The sequence below is a fragment of the Dromaius novaehollandiae genome, chromosome 5 (genome assembly GCF_036370855.1).
Source record: "Dromaius novaehollandiae isolate bDroNov1 chromosome 5, bDroNov1.hap1, whole genome shotgun sequence".
In the NCBI taxonomy this organism is placed as follows: domain Eukaryota; kingdom Metazoa; phylum Chordata; class Aves; order Casuariiformes; family Dromaiidae; genus Dromaius; species Dromaius novaehollandiae.
The window spans coordinates 36191072-36204025 of NC_088102.1; the positions used below are offsets into that span (position 1 = coordinate 36191072).

The 12954-nt window shown below is 35.8% G+C and overlaps 1 protein-coding gene across 2 annotated transcripts in view; it reads right to left on the reverse strand.

Annotated features, from left to right (window-relative positions):
* FMN1 (formin 1) overlaps nucleotides 1–12954 on the reverse strand; it is a 147144-nt gene that overhangs the window by 130694 nt on the left and 3496 nt on the right. For both annotated transcript variants that reach the window (XM_026093934.2, XM_026093935.2), the window contains exon 2: nucleotides 12007–12124. In XM_026093934.2, coding sequence (XP_025949719.1) covers nucleotides 12007–12124 — 118 coding nt within the window. The remainder of the gene's footprint in view (nucleotides 1–12006; nucleotides 12125–12954) is intronic.

Below are 12954 nucleotides of genomic sequence, written 5' to 3' on the forward strand. Positions count from 1 at the left end.
CATGTGAGGAAGATTTGCTCAAAAATACCGTAAGAATATTCTATTCTACAATATGAAGCAGCGTATGTTGGTTTATATGTGAAACTTACCAAAGAGTAAGTTATTTCCTTTTCAATTCTCCTAAAGTAATTAAAGACGTGTGAAAATAAAACTAAACTAAAAATGAATTATGCAGTTCCAAACTACCTTTCAAACATCTGTAAACTATGGCTACTTATGCTTTGTTAATGCTTTTTAGGGTAGAGATGAGTTGTAAGATTTTTTTTCTCACTCATATTCTCATGGACTAGTAAGTGTCTCTGTACCTATGGCACGGCAGTGAAGGCCACATCTAGAGTTAATACTTTCCACGGCTTCTGTTTCTGTGTGTCCCGTTGTCAGTGGGATACATAAGCGAGCAAGAAAAAAAAAAAAGACACATGACCAGACGCAGCAGGGGCTGCATCTGAAATAAACTTCAATAAATCAGGTTAATATTGTTCTTTCGCTTCTTATATCACGGTTAAATCTGCTTTTCTTTCAAAAGGCTTCCCTTCCCTAAATATGCACTATTTATTCAAATCAGTAAAACCTTGTTGCTATAATATTTCTCCGCACTTCTTGAATCACCTCACCTTGTCTTTTGGCTAAAATTCAGCTGTTACCTCAGTTTGATATCACATACGTCTCAAAATGGAAGACTATAGTCTATAACCTCAGAAAGAACTTTTCCAGCCCAACCTATGGTCTTTGTTTCAGAAAGTTTTAGAATGATTACAATTTAGATTATTACAATTCCATTTATTAGGCAGATTAGTTTATCTCAAAATGGGTTACATATACCTGAATTTTGCTCACACACAAAAGAAATGAAAAAAAAAAAAAGAAAAAGAAATTAATATGTCCATTCTCTATTGTGATGCTCTTCCAATCATTCTTCAAATTTTAACTTTGCAAAATTTGACACTCAGCAATGTGGAGCGGATCTGAAAGTCAGGGAAATCAATCTAAGTTCCATTCATTTTAGTCAGATAGCTGCAATTGAGATTGAAGTCATTTAAGGCAGAATTCTGAAAATAGGACCTCACCTATTTTGCAGATGCAATAGTCTCTATTAAATTTTTAGTTCTGAACACTGATAGTTACTCTATACTTCACCTTTATCACTTTTATTTTATCAAGGAAAGATGCCTTTACAATAATAAAAGAGACCAAAGACTAGACACAGATGGACATTACACTTATCCACGCACCTGGTGGTCCCTCCTTGTAAAGTTTTAGGTGAGCTAGAGACAAAAGCATAAGTAAGATTGTACTTAAGTTTCACACACGGTATTTGTATATTTATACTCATTAATTTTATTAGATCTAGTTCTTTAATGATTTTTTGTATAAAACAGATATAATCCTAGCAGACTTGCTGCTTTTTATTTATTTCTACAAACATATATATCAGTCATTACTTTAAACACCAATTTGTCCTGCAAAAAAATATTAACTCATTGTGAACAGCTTAATTTATTAAGTGGTATTAGATATTAGCATTGCCACTAAAATCAAATACCAAGTATTAAAAAGGGAATTGGTACCATGTAAAAAATATGCCATGGACATAAGTCAGTTGACCACAGGCCACGTGTAGTAACATTTACTGTGAAAACATACATGCAAACATCTCTATAAATCTCTCAGCTCAAGACGCTATTTACACAGAAATGCATATTGCACTTTGTAGAATGACTCAATCACTTATTTTATTGATTTCTCAAGATTTTCAATTGGAAACAACAAAAACCACATTCATGGTGCTCACTCCTTACTGCCTGGTCAACCTGCTTAGTAAGACAAGGAGTTCATACCAGAAAGTTCATAGCATTTTCTCACAGATTTATCCTATACAACTTGATTAGAAGGCACAGGTTTGAAATGGGGATGTTTTCAGGAATTTTTCATTTTGCCTTTTGTTTCTAAAACACTGTTCTCCTGAACTTTTTCCAAAGATGCCATTGTGCATGTGACATGTAACTCCAAAAGAAAATAATGTCCTTAGTCAATGTATGGCATATGCCACTGGATGGCAGACATAAAACATACATGATATTACTAATGATAACTAAAGTATGAGGCATGCTTCACTGCTTCTCAAATAAAACACTAACGTGCATGTTTTTCCCTAATGCACACAAAACCAAACATGAAATAAAAACTAGCTGTTTTGGACATCCTATGTAATTCATGCAAACACCAAACACGTGCTCAGACGTGTAACCGCAAAGAAAAGAGTTGAATACAGAGCAACAACTATTACAAACACACACAATACATGTTCACTTAAAGCTTTGTCATGACACAGAACAAGCTCATGATACGTTAACATTTCTACAAGAAAAGGTGCAAGCATTCACTGGTAAAGCTGGTGACCTGAAAATTTAATCCACAACTTCAGTAATTTTCTGATATGGTGCCCAAAGGAAGGATACTGGATTCAGTAGGTCACATGGTCTTAGCCTCTATAGCTAATTTCAACGGAAATGCTTCATTCTCCAAAACTGTTGCACAAAGCAAATGTACACACTAAAATAAGTGGTATTATTCTATTCACGTTCACAAATGTGCTGATTATGTGTTTTTCAGAAGACCCTCTAGACCACAAGAAGGAGAGCTTTAGCTCCTGACTGAGGAAAACACGATAGTCTAACTTCCTGGTAAAATAATTCTTTCTGCAAGTCCTTAAAAATCCTGAAAAGTTTCAAAGAAACTTAGATGAAGAACATTCCAAAATTACTTTAGCTTTTTTTTGTAATAAAACAACTTACCTACTTCCTCCCAGCAAAGCAATCTTATATAAAACCTTATATGAAAATCTTTCCCAGAGAAATCTCTGTAATCCACCTTTCAAACAGATTAGTTTATTCCTCAAAACTTTACATAGCAATTAGAAGCCTTCTCTGCCCCAATGTGAAAACTTGAAGTAGAAAGTAGAAGCCTTGCAAATATATATGTTTTATATATAAAAACCATATATAGTATATATTGTAATATATATAGTGATCTATACAGCTGCTTCTTGGTCAATACATTCCTTTTTGTGAAAACTCTTACTTATTAAAACTCAGTAAATGGAAATACACAAAATAATGTATATATAAGTGATATAAAACTAGTTAGAGAACAGAAGGTTGCAGTAAAAAATGAAAACTAGAGTGCAATTTACCTCTCTTGAGATGTAGCACATCCTGTAGCATAACGTATCCATTAATGAATCAGCTCAGTAGAAAGTTAAGTTTTTGAATAGTTAGGACTTCTTATCTATTCTTCCCCCTTGATAAATCTTGGTCCCATCATTTTCAATACTCTCTTTTATTACAGTCATTCTTTCCTCCATTATTTTCTCATGCTACTTTCTCCTTTAACCACAAGGTGGCAGCAGTGCATCCGCTTACCACAGCAGCAGCACTTTTTTTTTTTTACAGCTGCGTCGATACCACCTTGCAGCCTCATTCAGGCTACCGCCCTGAACAGCAGGAAATGTTCAGGCTTCTCTTTCCTTCGTTCTGTCTTGAACCGGTGTTTAAAACAATAATTTTCATACAAAAGGAGTATCATTGGGAGAACTATGAAACTTACTTGAAATGTTAAATGAATGCAAGATTTTAAACGGACAAATTGTGACTTACCCATTTTTCAAAGATTATTGGTCAGTGAAAGCCCAAAGCTTAGGTTTACTAAAAGTTGACAGAAAGATTTCCTTAAATTTTCTTAAAACCAATTTGAACATTTGCATTTAAGCACCCTACTAGAATTAGCAAACTAAAACTGATTTGAGCTTGAAGAAATCCTTAGAACTACATATTTTTGGGAGTAAAGGATTGGCTAATGGTCATTTACTGAATATAGCTTTGATGCATTATTATATAATCCTTCTTCGTCCATCCCATTCTGTCTACTCCAGTCTGTCCCCCTTTCCTCACTTCCCATTTAACTTTGACTCTTTTACAGCCCTGTAATTCAATTCATAGAAGGAAGTCAATCCCCCAGACTAGGAAATGAGCAGATATCTTTTACCTCCACTAATTGTTTTTTTAGACTATTCAGGGAAAGGAAAAACCCTCCAAGCTTAAAATCTCAAACAGAATGGTTGTCAACACCTCAAAGATTCTGGTAGAGTGAAAATATGGAGGACGTGGAGAAAGGAGACAGATGGAGAGGAAGATCTGAAGGATAAACAGTCCTAACGAAGCAAACAGTCAATTATCTAAATATTGCCCGAGTATCGAGATAATCCCCGTACCGTTACAGAAACGGTAACCGTTAAGTTGCTATAGGAAACTAAGCAACCTCACAAAAGTTACTGAATTCCCTGAGAATAAGGGAAGGCGATCCACAGAACTGCAGGCTTCCCAAAGGATAAACAAGCAAACTCTTGATTCTCTGCTGCGAAGAGAATCGTTTCTACTCTTCCTGAGTGCAAAACAACATGAAGCGCCATTCAGAAGTAGTCACCTGAGTAACTATCTGCTAGATCATTCCCCTCCTGTCATGGGTGACTTACAGCTACAGTTCATTTACTTGATGGCAGAAATTGACCTTTTCATTCGTCATTTTCATCCTCCCTGGAAGGCAGCATTACATGTACTGCTGCTGGGGACTTTCAGTATGATTTCTTTCTCAATAAATGTCCTACATACTCCATATTTACCAAAAAAAATCTATTACCGCTAATGGCATATGGTAAACAAATTACACACTACCAGCAAACACTAGGAACAAATTTATCAAAGAATTTCTTTGATGAGTTTCAAATTCTCTTTATTCACCTCATCCAGTGCAAGATTAAAATACAAAGCACTTAGTTTAGATTCTAGATATATAACACTTTCCAAATCACTATATAGTGTACACAGTGAGTATAGGTTGAGAATGCGTGTATACTATTTATGCAGTATGTGTGTATATCTATACACAGGTGGGTGGGTAGATGTAGGCACACTATACGTCCACACACGTATGTACAACTGCATCCCCCCGATATATCATCAGCTGCCTAAAAGTTTAGAATTGTTGCCAGACTTTAAGACACTGGTATATATAAAATGAAGAAATGTACAATAAATAGGGGATCTGGAGTTTTTTGGGGGCGGGTATTATTATTATTACCAAAGAGTCTGTGCCACAGCAGAGGGGACTGACTTGGCAGGGATGATACCAGATTTGACTAAGAACAACCCCCAAAAGCAGACCTAAATCCAGACTCAAATTTTCACAAAGTTTGTGGGCATTCAGATTCAGGGTTTCATTTAGACTCATATTTAAAGTACTCACGTTCAAATGCTGGTCTAAGCAGAACTTGTTAACAGATCATGTGAACAGTGAGACTGGATAATGCGATCTGATACAGGAAAGTGAACACAGTTTAACTCAGAGGCATTTCTTCAATACAAAGGGCCTCATATATTTTGAACTAGAACCATGGAAACAAAATACAATGTCACTCTTCTTGTGCTATACACAATTGCTCTTTTATTGTGTTTCAACTACGTAACAATAACCATCTACTAAAATCCTATGACCATTTTGGGCTGTGCAACATCCCATTGGTAAAGCCATGAAATTTTGCAGTGCATACATTTCAAAATAAAAACTACAGTAAAAGAAATAAAAAACTTACAGAACTTGCCTTAACTTTGTGCAGATAACAGATTAACCTCTTCACCAGAAAAAATCTAATTTAAAATCAAGTTTCTAATTTGGGCAGAACCTAAGCTGTTCTATATGTGAATTCTTAAGCAGACTGGTATCTATGGCTAGACAGACATACGTATTCAGATACAGCTTTGTATACCGCAAAAAAATGTGCTTGTTAGGCATCTGCAGTAATAGATCCATCTAGACGTAATATCCTAGGTCTTCTAAAATGACTGCATTTCAATAAGCAGTACCCATGATGGAAATAAAACAGGCATTTTACTGAAAAAGTGAAGCATACCTCTTCTCCTCCTTCATCCTGTAATTACATAATCCCCAGTGGACAGACAGGCATGAACATTTTACCACATGGTGTTAGGCACAGTTTCCATATTCTAAATGTGTTTTGGTTTTTTTTGTTTTTTTTTTTTTTTGCGCTGATTTAAGCATTGGAAGTAGGTATTTTTTCCATTCTGTCTCTCTATCTAATCCCATACACAAAAAAGGGATTGTAAAGTATCTTGAATCTGGCTTAAAAAATTGGTCAGGATTTTTATCCCAGTTTTACAGATGGGTAAACTGAAGCTTGGAAAGCTCATATAACTTTCCTGAAGTCATTCCAGAAGACAGCATCATGGCTGGGAATGAAACCCAAGCATCTTAACAACAAATCTTTGGCATTAATAGATGCCTATCTTTTTATTCCTGTCTCAGGAGGCACAGTGTGAAGAACAGAATCAGTTGAGATGGGGAGAGAAAAGACAGGGAGGCTGCTGTTGCCCATTCACAAGCCCTAGCAGGAGGAGATAAGGATTCCTCTTTACTGCCTTAAGCGCTCCTGTATCATTTACAGTGCTCAACAGACCTGCAGTTTGAAAAGCAAATACTTCTCAGGCTGAGAAACATCCCCATATAATAAAAGATTCTTTATATAATACAGTCAAATCCCATATCCTATATGAAGGTTATATGGGACTTTTTTCTTTCTTTCTTTCTTTTTTTTAAATATTTTAATAGCAAATCTGACCAAGCAGGGATACCAAGCATCTTGAAAAGCGGCTGCTGCCACTGAGATCCCTAGTGAACTGGTTGTTTGAATATCACTTTAACACTTGGCAGTAAACAATTTATTCATGGAACTTCTATTTGCTGAAGCAGTTAAAAACACTCTATTTTGTTATGTCAATATGAAAGCATGTATGTCTCTCTACATCTACTGTGCCATCACACAGCTTTTAAGTAAGACTCATCCATGTCAGACATCCTTCCTGGAGTCTACCTCACTACAGTTTCTAAACAGTACAACAATTCAAGCAAATAATAATGATAATACAGAGACTGAAAAAGGAGAATAAATAGGTAGTAGAGGTCTAGACTGTCAAAGGTACAACCTCCCTCTTAGGGAGCATAAATCCAGGTTTAGGAGACATTGACATAAGAGCTGCTTTTCAGCTTATGCCTGACCCCAGTATTCTTTAGTAACTAAATTTCAGGCTGGTCTTGACAAATGTAACATATACGACATATATACCAGTACCTATTCATCACTCAGAAAAAAGTACAAAAATGAATGAATGGAATTTACCAGAATTTCTGTCAGGATACTAACAACATCAAGCATTATGTCTGTTTCAGAGACAAACATAAATTGTTCAAGGCCACAAAGGAAGCCTGTGTTAAACGAAGGATAAGAAATCATGTTCTTATCTCTCATCTCTCTGTTCAGACCATCAAGCCTCTCTTTCTCTCCAATAGAAGGTTATTCTCTGCATTTATATCATGACCATAAAGTAATTTTCTTGCTGGGAACGCAGAGCACAGGGGAGTAAAGCTTCAATATATGTGACACTTGGCAGTAAATCTCTGCCATTATTTTTTATTTCTTTTGATATTTATTTAGGCCTTTTTCTTTAATCTTTTTGCTCTTTTTTTAGTTACCTCCTGATTTCCTTCTCTACACTGAAATCAAGGCTGTGCTTACAGCATCACAGACTGCTGTCATACAGACTGGGGCACCATAGAGACAGCATGACTTCACTGCAGATTGAAGTATGATAAAAAGACAGACTGTAAGAGAACAGGGTTGTGAGGTTTTTTTGTTAAATACAAACATTTGAATGAACATGAAAAATGTTGTGAAAAAGAACACTAGGTGGATTAATGTTTCAGCTACATTTTCTTTCAAGGTTTTCTCCAACAAGAATGACAAATACTTTTTTGTTACCATTTTAATTTTGCTTAAGCAACAGACAAAATTCTCTGTTCTACATAAGAGAACTAATTTGATCCTAATGCTAAATATGCATTTTTAATAAGGATCATAGGTACTGCATTTTCTTCTCTTCTGTATCTCCTTAATGTGGAGACTATTCTTCAAACATAAGTAGTCTTTTGAGCAGTAGGACTCCTGCCTAAACTCCCCTTCTTGTATCTGACAGGCTGCATGCTCCAATCTAGCCATATGTGGCAGCTGAGGTATTCATTATATGTTGATTCTATGCTGTCTATTATCACAGATGAGCTCGCTGGTGAATTTGTCTCTGCTACCTAGCCAGGTATTTTCACCACATGTAATAGCTAAGACATCTACCTTTCTACCAAATCTGATGCTTAAAAAATGGGAGAAATCTCCCTAAGAATTCTGGGGGGAAAAAAAAAGAAAAAAAGAAAAAGAAAAAAGAAGAAACTTTCAAAGAAAATGGAGGAACAGAATTTTAGGACCACAGAACTATGCACAGAAATGTCTTTGACTACACAGGAAAGATTTCCATGGAATAAATATATAGCTGTAAATTAAAACACCCTTTTCCTAGTCTTCCAGGATATAAGTGATGTAATGTATTACCGAATTCCTGGACTTCAACTATTTTAGACTTACATACTTCAAAGAAGCTCCAGTTTTTCTAGAGAGCCATGTAAACAGTTTGTGTTACATACAGAGACAGAGTTGACAGTGCAGTCACTTTCTGTATGGAAACAGAGGAATTAAGGGATTAAGAAAACATAAGATGTTCCCAAATCTCATGGTATCATCCTTTTAATTCAAAACTTACAACTCAAGATTTGGGGATATTTACTAGAAATTTTCAAATGTTGGGGGTGACAATACTTTGACTACACAAGATGTTATCAAAGGCATGGAATAAATCTGTTGCAGAATTATATTTGATCACTAACTTCATTCAGTTCCAATGATCCTAACAGTCCTAGTCAGTTCAACACACGTGTTCCTTGTTATGTCTGTTTGCTTTTCAGTTGGTCTCCCACACATCAAGCCAGACTGGAGGCCTCAGGAGGGAGTTACTTGCTCCTCCAAGCTGCTATGAGTCACTGCAATGTCTGCTGCGTAGGACAAATTAAGCTTGAATTTCTTGCTTCCATGAGGCAGCAAGAACAATGAGAAAACACATGGCAAGTGGGTGAGAAAAGATCAAAAAGCCAGTAACTCTCTCACTCAAAAGCCAGTAACTCCCTCACTCACTTGTGCCTTCTTGTCATAGCTGTCCTATTGCATGGGGATGAAGGAAGTAAATCAAAGACTTAAAACTGTGAGAAACAGCACAGTATTCTGACTTTCAAATTTTCAGTATTAAACACTTATTACATTATACCTGAAATACTAATTTGTCATGATGAATGAAAAAAGCTATGCTACCTCATAAAAAATACATACATATTCGTGTACTGTTACAATTACAAAGGGAAATGAGATCACTGTGCAAATACATCAGCGTAGTTATGACAGATGTATTTTAACTCCAAAATAAAGCTGTGCTAAATGAATAATTATCTAATAATCTAGCTTATTATCACTATTTGTATATATACTCCTATTGCTTTGGTAGATAAAACTCCTAATTACAGAAAATAAATTATTAATGTAAAAATTGTTGACTGAAAGTTAAAATAAGGCATACCAGCACTGCTTTATGTTACAGACAATCATCTATTCAAGAAAATCATAGGCAGGAGACTGGAATCACAAAGATCCCTGCCACAGATAATTTTAAAACTTGATTCTGAAATCAAGAATTCTTCATTTGATCTTAGCTGTTGGGACAGGACGCTGTGGTGGGAAAAAGGATTTCAGGTGACAATTTTGAAACCTTTCCAAGTTTAACAATCAACATTAGCCTGCTTTCAATCATAGGAAATCATTTTTTAAGAAATCCTCCTTTCAGAGAAGTTGTTCCTAAGGTACTGAAGGCTGGGAAAGAAATATGGGCGAGGAGGTGCCATGAGGGGAGATGTCCTTATACACATGCACTTTGCAGGTACCAGCCACTGTCACAGAGAAGATACAGAGTTTGGAAGTAATGTTGTATCACCACTTTCATAAATATTCAAAAAAAAATCCAGCAATGAGACCAATTTTGAATACAAGCTCTGGTTTTTGAATTATATCTGCACTATTCATGTGAACAATACCATCTTTCACTTGCAGGAGACTGTAAATATTCATTCCTGTGCATAGTGCTTTAAAATAGTCATCCTAGTACTTGGAAAAGCATATGTAACTGTCCATCATATGGCAACTTACAACTGCTTGCAGCGTCCTTGCTGCCATCACTGCTTTCTGGGCATTCAGGGATATTAACAAAGCCAAAAGAAATACAAACCTGCTAACCACTGAGGTACATGTATAACTAGTTTACCCTTAATAGATATTGCAAACACAGTGTTTGCCTGTTTCCTTTAAAAGTACCACTGTGTCTCATCCTAGCTGAATAACCAGCTTTTTTCTCATTCAGATCCCTCTCTCTACCAGACACCAGGGGACTAATTGACTGTGGAATCGGGACTGTATAAAAATTTGACTTAGCAAACTAACCATCAGCATGTTGATGGCACTGTCACCCAAAATATCTCAATAACAAACAGTAACAATTTACATGGGCTCTATGCCAATCTGTCCTTCCTATTCAAATTTCTGGAAAGCATGGCCTAACTTCTCTACAAGTAGTAGAATCTGGAACTTCTGTTAACTCAGTTTCTTTTTCTTTATTTATTTCAGACATGTTTTTGCCACAGATGATTATAGTAAAAAAAAGGAGAAAAATATTTATCTGGGGAAAATAAAATACTGCAAGCATATAGCATATAATAAAAATGTAAGAGTAACAAGAAGAGACTGTAGAAATCTACGTTAACAGCTGAGTATCTGTATTGACACAAATATGGTCCTGGTCATCTAATAATAGCCTCTCGCACTTCAGATTGGAAGCACTGTAAATCAACCAATTCTGTGGATATTAGATAAATGTTTTTCTTGTCAAACCTGGAGGAAAACAAGTGTTCTGAATCTTCCAGCAATTTCTATACTTTCAGTATCATGCCCACTTTATAAAAAAGAAAATGAAGGCAGAGAGAGCTGACGGAAGGGGGAGAAAAAAGTAATACATTGAACAACATAAATGGATAGCCACTACAATTGGAGAGATAACCATACACCACCAGCATGTACAACTTCTCACAGCAAGGTAGTACAAAAACTTTTTTTTAATCCTACATAAACCTTTATAGGTGATATTTTCTAAAGTCTCCAGGAGCATGAAGTAGATGGCCCATTGCCTTTCATTTCATTTTTTTAGACAATTCCACAATTTATGACTGATGTATGAGTAAGAAAGACATCCTGCTTTATATTTAAGAATAGAAATTTGACATAGTTACAGTAGCTACAATAATCTTGTTTTCCCTTTTAAATATGTTATAGAAGTATTTATCTCAATAATAAAACTTAGGAAGAAATATCTTTTTCTGAACAGCTTATCTGATAATTAGTTAGTTTTTGGCTTCAGACATACCCTCTCATGTATTTGTTGCAAAAAACAAGATACATGGCTAGCTATATAAGTGATCTGGGTGGATATGAGTATTCCTATGTTTATACCCAAGTTGCAAAATTGGTATTAATTACTTTCACTCTGGATTTAACAGCATGACACTGCCTAAACAAAATCAAGCACATAGGACTAGACTCTAACAGAATCACTCTGCCCCACGTTCTAAGACAATAAAAAAGGAGTGAAGTTTGCCATTAGTTTTGTATTGTCTGTCATTTGAATAGAATCCCACTAGAGAAAAGTAACCCAAAATATCAAAACCCACTTCTTTTCTCATGAAATTTATATATGTAAGCATTTAGATTTCAACACAAATTTAATCATTTACATTTAGAAAACTACATGCTTATCAGGTCACAGTCAACAACATATTCCAAAAATAAAAGGTCTGTTTTTCCAGATAAGACCATACAGTAGCTTATCACTATGTTTCTATACTAAACAATATAAAAAAATCTCAGAGACTGATTTCTGCAAATGTTCACCTCTGTTTTACCTGCTTCTGTGTACTTTAATCCTACTTTTCCTTCTTCATGCTGTGCTTTTGGTGGTGGCCACACAGTCTGGAGTCTCCCTGGAGTCTTGTCATCTTGCTCTGAGGGACTCAGGTCAGGCTGTTAAAATTACACAAGAAAAAATTAAAGTCTGCAATATCAATCCATTCTGAAATAGCAGCTGCCACACTCAACTCAACAGGTGCATTCCAGAATAGTTAGTTCTCTTTCCACTGACTCAAATAACATTCAGTTAGTTAGGAGGGATACAGAAATTAGTGTAGAAAAATAATTTTGAGAAGGAAAATATCATAATGCATGTCACATACAATGTTTTGTTGAAACCGTTCACATCAGTATAGAAAGCTGTCTATCCTTTTGTCAACCGAAGAGGCCAGGAACACCAGTATTTTTTTCATGTATCTTTTGTCAGAGTGAGAAGGGCTACCTGTGCTCCTCTTACAGGTAAATATTAGTGGGATTCGCCTAAGATGTCATTTGACAATGCAATTCTCTGGAAGCAGAGCTGACTTAAGACACCCCTGGCTTTCCTCCCCAGCAGTGTGCTGAGGCCGCACACCACTTTACACTGCCACAACAAAGTGCTGATGCAACTGTTAATGGGACTGCACTGTCAAGTGGCATGGTGAAGTAATCCTCCAAATGGCAAAAACACTAAACAAGCATTCCTTTAGCGGTTTAATTTTTTTTAAAAGGATCTAGAACACTTCTATAATCTGATTTACAGCATGCCACTACCAACAACTGCATGGACACAACTGAAGCACCAGCAAAATGCTGCTATGAAAGTGTTCGTAAGAGGACCGTAGGGACAAGCAAAAAAGGAAAGGCAAGTTCTTGTTACATGGGCTTTGCCCCCATAAAATGTAGATTTGAACTAGACCTTTGTGCAAACAGTATGACGTACATTTAAAAAATTTAAAAGCAGA